We start from the raw sequence: 10,000 nt of genomic DNA, 5'->3' as shown, positions 1-10,000 counted from the left end.
TGCATCTTCCTTTTCACAATACCCCACAGATTTTCTATGGGGCTAAGGTCAGGGGAGTTGGCGGGCCAATTTAGAACAGAAATACCATGGTCCGTAAACCAGGCACGGGTAGATTTTGCGCTGTGTGCAGGCGCCAAGTCCTGTTGGAACTTGAAATCTCCATCTCCATAGAGCAGGTCAGCAGCAGGAAGCATGAAGTGCTCTAAAACTTGCTGGTAGACGGCTGCGTTGACCCTGGATCTCAGGAAACAGAGTGGACCGACACCAGCTGGACTGCTGCTGAGTGGTCCAAAGTCATGTTTTCTGACGAAAGCAAATTTTGCATTTCCTTTGGAAATCGAGGTCCCAGAGTCTGGAGGAAGACAGGAGAGGCACAGGATCCACGTTGCCTGAAGTCTAGTGTAAAGTTTCCACCATCAGTGATGGTTTGGGGTGCCATGTCATCTGCTGGTGTCGGTCCACTCTGTTTCCTGAGATCCAGGGTCAACGCAGCCGTCTACCAGCAAGTTTTAGAGCACTTCATGCTTCCTGCTGCTGACCTGCTCTATGGAGATGGAGATTTCAAGTTCCAACAGGACTTGGCGCCTGCACACAGCGCAAAATCTACCCGTGCCTGGTTTACGGACCATGGTATTTCTGTTCTAAATTGGCCCGCCAACTCCCCTGACCTTAGCCCCATAGAAAATCTGTGGGGTATTGTGAAAAGGAAGATGCAGAATGCCAGACCCAAAAACGCAGAAGAGTTGAAGGCCACTATCAGAGCAACCTGGGCTCTCATAACACCTGAGCAGTGCCAGAAACTCATCGACTCCATGCCACGCCGCATTAACGCAGTAATTGAGGCAAAAGGAGCTCCAACCAAGTATTGAGTATTGTACATGATCATATTTTTCATTTTCATACTTTTCAGTTGGCCAACATTTCTAAAAATCCCTTTTTTGTATTAGCCTTAAGTAATATTCCAATTTTGTGACACACGGAATTTTGGATTTTCATTTGTTGCCACTTCAAATCATCAAAATTAAATGAAATAAACATTTGAATGCATCAGTCTGTGTGCAATGAATAAATATAATGTACAAGTTACACCTTTTGAATGCAATTACTGAAATAAATCAAGTTTTTCAAAATATTCTAATTTACTGGCTTTTACCTGTATATATATACAAACCCCGTTTCCATATGAGTTGGGAAATTGTGTTAGATGTAAATATAAACGGAATACAATGATTTGCAAATCCTTTTCAACCCATATTCAGTTGAATGCACTACAAAGACAACATATTTGATGTTCAAACTCATAAACTTTATTTTTTTTTTGCAAAGAAAGGGATGTTCACCACTGTGTTACATGGCCTTTCCTTTTAACAACACTCAGTAAAGGTTTGGGAACTGAGGAGACACATTTTTGAAGCTTCTCAGGTGGAATTCTTTCCCATTCTTGCTTGATGTACAGCTTAAGTTGTTCAACAGTCCGGGGGTCTCCCTTGTGCTATTTTAGGCTTCACATTTTCAATGGGAGACAGGTCTGGACTACAGGCAGGCCAGTCTAGTACCCGCAACTCTTTTACTATAAAGCCACGTTGATATAACGCGTGGCTTGGCATTGTCTTGCTGAAATAAGCAGGGGCGTCCATGGTAACGTTGCTTGGATGGCAACATATGTTGCTCCAAAACCTGTATGTACCTTTCAGCATTAATGGTGCCTTCACAGATGTGTAAGTTACCCATGTCTTGGGCACTAATACACCCCCATACCATCACACATGCTGCCTTTTACACTTTGTGCCTATAACAATCCGGATGGTTCTTTTCCTCTTTGGTCCAGAGGACACGACGTCCACAGTTTCCAAAAACAATTTGAAATGTGGACTCGTCAGACCACAGAACACTTTTCCACTTTGTATCAGTCCATCTTAGATGAGCTCAGGCCCAGCGAAGCCGACGGCGTTTCTGGGTGTTGTTGATAAACGGTTTTCGCCTTGCATAGGAGAGTTTTAACTTGCACTTACAGATGTAGCGACCAACTGTAGTTACTGACAGTGGGTTTCTGAAGTGTTCCTGAGCCCATGTGGTGATATCCTTTACACACTGATGTCGCTTGTTGATGCAGTACAGCCTGAGGGATGGAAGGTCACGGGCTTAGCTGCTTACATGCAGTGATTTCTCCAGATTGTCATTTTTATGTATTTTATTATATTTATTTTATATATATATATATATATATATATATATATATATATATATATATATATATATATATATATATATATATATATATATAAAAGAAATACTTGACTTTCAGTGAATTCTAGCTATAAATATACTCCTCCCCCCATAACCCCGCCCCATATCCAATAATGATATCTTTTGATTAAACATATACCTTATGTTTCGGTCAAGCGCATTAGAAAAATAAGTACGAAAAATGAATTAACATACAAATATGATTTGCTGAAATAAATATGCTGTCAATAAAATTAAAGTGCAAATGAAAATACAGCTTCATCACTTTAGTTATAATTTTGGCGCTTCAGAAACTATGACTTTTAGCTCCAGACTTGAATTGATTAACGTGGACCTCGACTTAAACAAGTTGAAAAACTTATTGGGGTGTTACCATTTAGGGGTCAATTGTACGGAATATTTACTGTACTGTGCAATCTACTAATACAAGTTTCAATCAATCAATCAATCAATCAATCAACTTCTTCTGTTTGTTTAGAGATTGTCATTACTGCCACAAGTGGTGGAAAAGTGTATTACATCTGAGTTACCGACCACAGCTGAGAAACAGATATTTTTGGCAGCCCTCCAGGGGGCACCCTGTGGTTAGAAAAACACATACAGTGGGGCAAAAAAGTATTTAGTCAGCCACCGATTGTGCAAGTTCTCCCACTTAAAATGATGACAGAGGTCTGTAATTTTCATCATAGGTACACTTCAACTGTGAGATACAGAATGGGAAAAAAAATCCAGGAATTCACATTGTAGGAATTTTAAAGAATTTATTTGTAAATTATGGTGGAAAATAAGTATTTGGTCACTTCAAACAAGGAAGATCTCTGGCTCTCACAGACCTGTAACTTCTTCTTTAAGAAGCTCTTCTGTCCTCCACTTGTTACCTGTATTAATGGCACCTGTTTGAACTTGTTATCTGTATAAAAGACACCCGTCCACAGCCTCAAACAGTCAGACTCCAAACTCCACTATGGCCAAGACCAAAGAGCTGTCAAAGGACACCAGGAAAATAATTGAAGACCTGCACCAGACTGTGAAGAGTGAATCTACAATAGGCAAGCAGCTTGGTGTGAAAAAATCAACTGTGGGAGCAATTATCAGAAAATGGAAGACATACAAGACCACTGATAATCTCCCTCGATCTGGGGCTCCACGCAAGATCTCATCCCGTGGGGTCAAAATGATCATGAGAACGGTGAGCAAAAATCCCAGAACCACACGGGGGGACCTGCTGAATGACCTGCAGAGAGCTGGGACCAAAGTAACAAAGGTTACCATCAGTAACACACTACGCCGACAGGGAATCAAATCCTGCAGGGCCAGACGTGTCCCCCTGCTTAAGCCAGTGCATGTCCAGGCCCGTCTGAAGTTTGCCAGAGAGCACATGGATGATACAGCAGAGGATTGGGAGAATGTCATGTGGTCAGATGAAACCAAAATAGAACTTTTTGGTATAAACTCAACTCGTCGTGTTTGGAGGAAGAAGAATACTGAGTTGCATCCCAAGAACACCATACCTACTGTGAAGCATGGGGGTGGAAACATCATGCTTTGGGGCTGCTTTTCTGCTAAGGGGACAGGCCGACTGATCCGTGTTAAGGAAAGAATGAATGGGACCATGTATCGTGAGATTTTGAGCCAAAACCTCCTTCCATCAGTGAGAGCTTTGAAGATGAAACGTGGCTGGGTCTTCCAGCATGACAATGATCACAAACACACCGCCCGGGCAACGAAGGAGTGGTTCCGTAAGAAGCATTTGAAAGTCCTGGAGTGGCCTAGCCAGTCTCCAGACCTCAACCCCTTAGAAAATCTGTGGAGGGAGTTGAAAGTCCGTGTTGCTCGGCGACAGCCCCACAACATCACTGCTCTCGAGAAGATCTGCATGGAGGAATGGGCCAAAATACCAGCTACTGTGTGTGCAAACCTGGTAAAGACCTATAGTAATCGTTTGACCTCTGTAATTGCCAACAAAGGTTATATTACAAAGTATTGAGTTGAATTTTTGTTATTGACCAAATACTTATTTTCCACCATAATTTACAAATAAATTCTTTAAAAATCCTACAATATGAATTCCTGGATTTTTTTTTCACATTCTGTCTCTCACAGTTGAAGTGTACCTAAGATGAAAATTACAGACCTCTGTCATCATTTTAAGTGGGACAACTTGCACAATTGGTGGCTGACTAAATACTTCTTTGCCCCACCGTATATGCAGTTTTGACGTATGCTCTGCGAGGTGTAGCACCTGCATCTTGTCTTTATTGACGCAGTTGTATAAGCTAACGACTAGTAGCTACATCTAAATATAAATCATGGTGCCAGGTGCTGAGCGGGCTCCTCGGGGCCATCGTCGGTTATTGGTTGGTGTTGGCGGTGCATCATCTGGATTTGCAGGGGTGGCCCTGAAAACATCATCACGTGTTTTGACGAGCGGCTGACAGTTGCGATGAGGACTTGTGGTCAAATAGGAGAATGCGCCTCAGAGAAACCGCCAGTTGGGGAAGGAGTCTGATGAGAGCTGTTTCGCTCTGTGACTTCTTGCCTGATTGTAGTGTGCCGCCATCATTTCCTCACAAGTATTCTTCATTCTGATTATTAATATTATTCAACCATCTGAGTAGTTAGCTGAAACGCAGCTCAGTGTTTGTGTTGCTCTTTGAACATGCGCTCTAATGCCTTCTTGATGTGCATGTCTCCAAAGGCAATGTCCTTTTCATTTGTTTTTTTGGCCAGAAGTTATTTTTACGCTTCTCAGCTGTCAGAATCATTCTTCTTTTTTAGACAGCAGCGTTTATTTTTAAAGCCTTGTTATTGCGAGACCCTGTTGCCACGTTAATTATTCATAATGGCTCCAAAACTCCCAGATAGGACATGCGCGACTGTAAATATACAATAGAAATATTTACAGTAGCGTGCATTATAAGGCTGAAACGACGCGTCGATGTAGTCGACGTCATCGGTTACGTAAATACGTCGACGCCGTTTTTGTGCGTCGGCGCGTCGCATATTTACGTCACACTACTTTACTGTCATGGCGTAGCGCAAAGCAGACGATGCGAGCGAGGGGAAAAAAGCACGCCAAAAGTCGTCAAAAGTGTGGGAGTATTTCAATAAACGGCCTAATAATGTTGTTGTATGCACACTGTGTCGAGCGGAAATGGCCTATCATAGCAGCACAACGGCTATGAACGAACATTTGAAAAGAAAACCCCCGACAGCGTTCTTGCCATCACCATCAACAAGTCAATCGTCCGCGTGCGTATACGTTGTCATCATTACACAAAAACATGAATGTGTCATTTGTATCTGCGTTGTAAATTCATAAACTAAAGCACCGTTTCGCTCTGAGAGGCGCGTTTGGCGTGCCTGTTCAGTGTTTACAAAGACGCGCTCCTCTTTAACGCTGTGGAGAGGCGGCGGCGGCGAGCGAGCGGCGAGGCGGGGCGCGCCGGGAGCGACGCCGCAATCGTGCCCAGGTGCGCGATCCGCGCAGTTGGAAGAGAAAAGACTTTGTGTAAAATTAAAAGATTGTAAACCTGGCAAAGCCGTCTGGCGTTCAGTCTGTCGGTCCTGAAAGAACCCCACGGCACAAGACGTGTCACAAACGCTAACGTTAGTTAGTTGTGCAAATACCTTTTACAACATTAACAGCTACATATACTATGTACAAACCAACAATTAACTTTCACTTTAATCATACTATCGTTGTGTTATTAAGCAAAATAAGCAATACTTTTACTTTTGTTGAAATGTTTACACTGTACACTTTTTTGTATTGGATGTTTAGCTTTATTTTTGCACATTTTAGCAAATAAGCAATACTTTTACTTTTGTAGAAATGTTTACACTTGTTACAGAATATTTCCGTTTTGCACTTTTTTGTATTGGATGTTTATCTTTATTTTTGCACATTTTAAAGCAAAATAAGCAATACTTTTACTTTTGAAATGCTTATACTATTCCAGAATATTAAGATTTGCACTGGATGTTTACTTTTATATTTGCACATTAAAAAGCAAATAAGATACTTTTAATTTTGCTAAATGTTAAAAGTTTTAAATGTTTACATTGTTACAGAATATTTTGTCATGTTGTTGTCAATGTTGACTGAGTGGCCATACTTTTTTTTTTGTAAATAAAAGCCATGCCTTTTGAAAAAACTGGCCTACATTTATTTTTTCCTCTTCATTTTAAATTAAAAAAAAATCGGTAAAAGGAAAAATAATCTATAGATTAATCGAAAAAATAATCTATAGATTAACCGATTAATCGAAAAAATAATCTATAGATTAATCGATAGAAAAATAATCGTTAGCTGCAGCCCTAGTGCATTAGTCTCATCTTTCTTGTCACTTTCATGTTAACGTATGAAGGCCTTTCCTTCAGTAAACATTTTGGAACTGTGGAGACCAATTTTTGAAGCTTCTCAGGTGGAATTCTTTCCCATTCTTGCTTGATGTACAGCTTAAGTTGTTCAACAGTCCGGGGGTCTCCGTTGTGCTATTTTAGGCTTCATAATGCGCCACACATTTTCAATGGGAGACAGGTCTGGACTACAGGCAGGCCAGTCTAGTACCCACACTCTTTTACTACGAAGCCACGCTGTTGTAACACGTGGCTTGGCATTGTCTTGCTGAAATAAGCAGGGGCGTCCATGGTAACGTTGCTTGGATGGCAACATATGTTGCTCCAAAACCTGTATGTACCTTTCAGCATTAATGGTGCCTTCACAGATGTGAAAGTTACCCATGTCTTGGGCACTAATACACCCCCATACCATCACACATGCTGCCTTTTACACTTTGCGCCTATAACAATCCGGATGGTTCTTTTCCTCTTTGTTCCGGAGGACACGACGTCCACAGTTTCCAAAAACAATTTGAAATGTGGACTCGTCAGACCACAGAACACTTTTCCACTTTGCATCAGTCGATCTTAGATGAGCTCAGGCCCAGCGAAGCCGGCGGCGTTTCTGGGTGTTGTTGATAAATGGCTTTTGCTTTGCGGGCTAATTAGCAGGCTTTGTAGAGTTTTAACTTGCACTTAAAGATGTAGCGACAAACTGTAGTTACTGACAGTGGTTTTCTGGAGTGTTCCTGAGTCCATGTGGTGATATCCTTTACACACTGATGTCGGTTTTTGATGCAGTACCGCCTGAGGGATCGAAGGTCACGGGCATTCAATGTTACGTGCAGTGATTTTTCCAGATTTTCTGAACCTTTTGATGATATTACGGAGCGTAGATGGTGAAATCCCTAAATTCCTTGCAATAGCTGGTTGAGAAATGTTGTTCTTAAACTGTTCAACAATTTGTTCACGCATTTGTTGACAAAGTGGTGACCCTCGCCCCGTCCTTGTTTGTGAATGACTGAGCATTTCATGGAAGCTGCTTTTATACCCAATCGTGGCACCCACCTGTTCCCAATTAGCCTGCTCACCTGTGGGGTGTTCCAAATAAGTGTTTGATGAGCATTCCTCAACTTTATCAGTCTTTTTTGCCACTTGTGCCAGCTTTTTTGAAACATGTTGCAGGCATCAAATTCCAAATGAGGTAATATTTGCAAAAAATAACAAAGTTTTCCAGTTCGAACGTTAAGTATCTTGTCTTTGCAGTCTATTCAATTGAATATAAGTTGAAAAGGATTTGCAAATCATTGTATTCTGTTTTTATTTAGGATTTACCCAACGTGCCAACTTCACTGGTCTTGGGGTTTGTAGAACCTGTGCTTGCTTATTTAGCGTGCAAAGATCAGACGTGTCATATCACAAGCCTCTGGCCGTGTGTGTGTGTGTGTGTGTTTGTGTGTGTGCATGTCTGTGTTTGTGTGTGTGTGGCAGGGCGTCGGGCGCCATGGCGAATGCCTCCCCAGACTTGGACAACGCCGAAGCCCAGCGCCAGCTCAACAACAACAACCGGCCAATCAGCTCGGGGTTCTGGGAGACGGAGTGTACCAGTGCCAAGCTGTTTGAGTGCTCCCGCATCAAAGCCCTGGCAGGTCAGAGGTCACGCAAAGATGAATACTAGAGATGCGCGGATAGGCAATTATTTCATCCGCAACCGCATCAGAAAGTCGCCAACCATCCGCCATCCACCCGATCTAACATTTGATCAGAACCGCATCCGCCCGCACCCGCCCGTTGTTATATATCTAATATAGACGATGCAAGGCATTAGTGAGGTTATAAAGCTTTTGCCTGTTAAAGAAAGGAGACTGATCCAATGCAGCACAGACATTCGCGTGCCACGCTGTCACGACCCAGACGCACACCAGTGCGCAATCATATGGGAGCCGCGCTGAGCGCACCTCCAAGCGCGTCTCGCTGCCGGCGACGGCCGGGTATGGGCCCGACGCTCCAGCGCCATCCATTTTCAGGGCTAGTTGATTCGGCAGGTGGGTTGTTACACACTCCTTAGCGGGTTCCGACTTCCATGGCCACCGTCCTGCTGTCTATATCAACCAGGGTGAGCCCCACCCCTTTCGTGAGCGCACTGCGCGCGGAGTGACCCCTGTTACGCGCCCCCGGCAACAGGGGTGGCGGGCAGGTAAGCTGCGCGGGCGGAGCGCGCGGAGTGACCCCTGTTACGAGCCCCCGGCCACGGGGGTGGCGGGCAGGTAAGCTGCTTACCTGCTGCGCGTGACGCCGGCCGCGGCGAAGGCGGACGAGGCGGGGTGTCGGTGCGGTGGGCGCGGTGGTGACCCTGGACGTGCGTCGGGCCCTTCTCGCGGATCGCCTCAGCTACGGCTCCCGGTGGGGCCCTCTCGGGGGAAGGGGCCTCGGTCCCGGACCCGGCGAGGCGTCCCTTCTCCGCTCCTAAAAGTGACCATCTCTTTTTTTTTTCTTCTTCTGTTGTGGCATATGCTGCAGGTGCCTGCTCGTTTTTCGTATGTGGGTAACAACATTTAACTATGTATATATATTTACCAATTGGTTTAACTGCCACCCGCCTGAATCTATTTAAAATCTAATTTTTTTTTATTTCAACCGCCCGACCCGACCCGCGGATAAAATCTATTTTTTTTTAATTTCATTCGCCCGTTCCGCGGATAATCCGCGGATAATCCGCGGATAATCCGCGGACTCCGCGGTTGTGCCCGCAAACCGCGCATCTCTAATGAATACTGACTTGCGTAATTCTGCTATGGTCACACGCTACAAGTGTTGGGCCTTAAAGGGGAACATTATCACAATTTCAGAATGGTTAAAACCATTAAAAATCAGTTCCCAGTGGCTTATTATATTTTTCGAAGTTTTTTTCAAAATTTTACCCATCACGCAATATCCCTAAAAAAAAGCTTCAAAGTGCCTGATTTTAACCACCCGTCCATTTTCCTGTGACGTCACCAGAGGTGGGTAGTAACGCGCTACATTTACTCCGTTACATCTACTTGAGTAACTTTTGGGATAAATTGTACTTCTAAGAGTAGTTTTAATGCAACATACTTTTACTTTTACTTGAGTATATTTATAGAGAAGAAACGCTACTTTTACTCCGCTACTTTTATCTACATTCAGCTCGCTACTCGCTACTAATTTTGATCGATCTGTTAATGCACGCTTTGTTTGTTTTGGTCTGTCAGACAGACCTTCATAGTGCCTGCGTTTCAACAAATACAGTCACTGGTGACGTTCACTCCGTTCCACCAATCAGATGCAGTCACTGGTGACGTTGGACCAATCAAACAGAGCCAGGCGGTCACATGACCTGACTTAAACAAGTTGAAAAACTTATTGGGGTGTTACCATTTAGTGGTCA

The 10,000-nt window shown here is 43.5% G+C and overlaps 1 protein-coding gene across 2 annotated transcripts in view; it reads left to right on the top strand.

Moving 5' to 3' along the window:
- sptbn4b (spectrin, beta, non-erythrocytic 4b) overlaps positions 1–10,000 on the top strand; it is a 190,293-nt gene that overhangs the window by 1,183 nt on the left and 179,110 nt on the right. For both annotated transcript variants that reach the window (XM_072914973.1, XM_061972189.1), the window contains exon 2: positions 8,083–8,240. In XM_072914973.1, the coding sequence (XP_072771074.1) occupies positions 8,096–8,240 (145 nt within the window). In that variant the 5' untranslated portion in view covers positions 8,083–8,095. The remainder of the gene's footprint in view (positions 1–8,082; positions 8,241–10,000) is intronic.

Source organism: Nerophis lumbriciformis, linkage group LG17, assembly GCF_033978685.3.
Source record: "Nerophis lumbriciformis linkage group LG17, RoL_Nlum_v2.1, whole genome shotgun sequence".
In the NCBI taxonomy this organism is placed as follows: Eukaryota; Metazoa; Chordata; class Actinopteri; order Syngnathiformes; family Syngnathidae; genus Nerophis; species Nerophis lumbriciformis.
The sequence above is the reverse complement of the archived record's forward strand: the minus strand, read 5'-3'. Positions and strand labels throughout refer to the sequence as shown.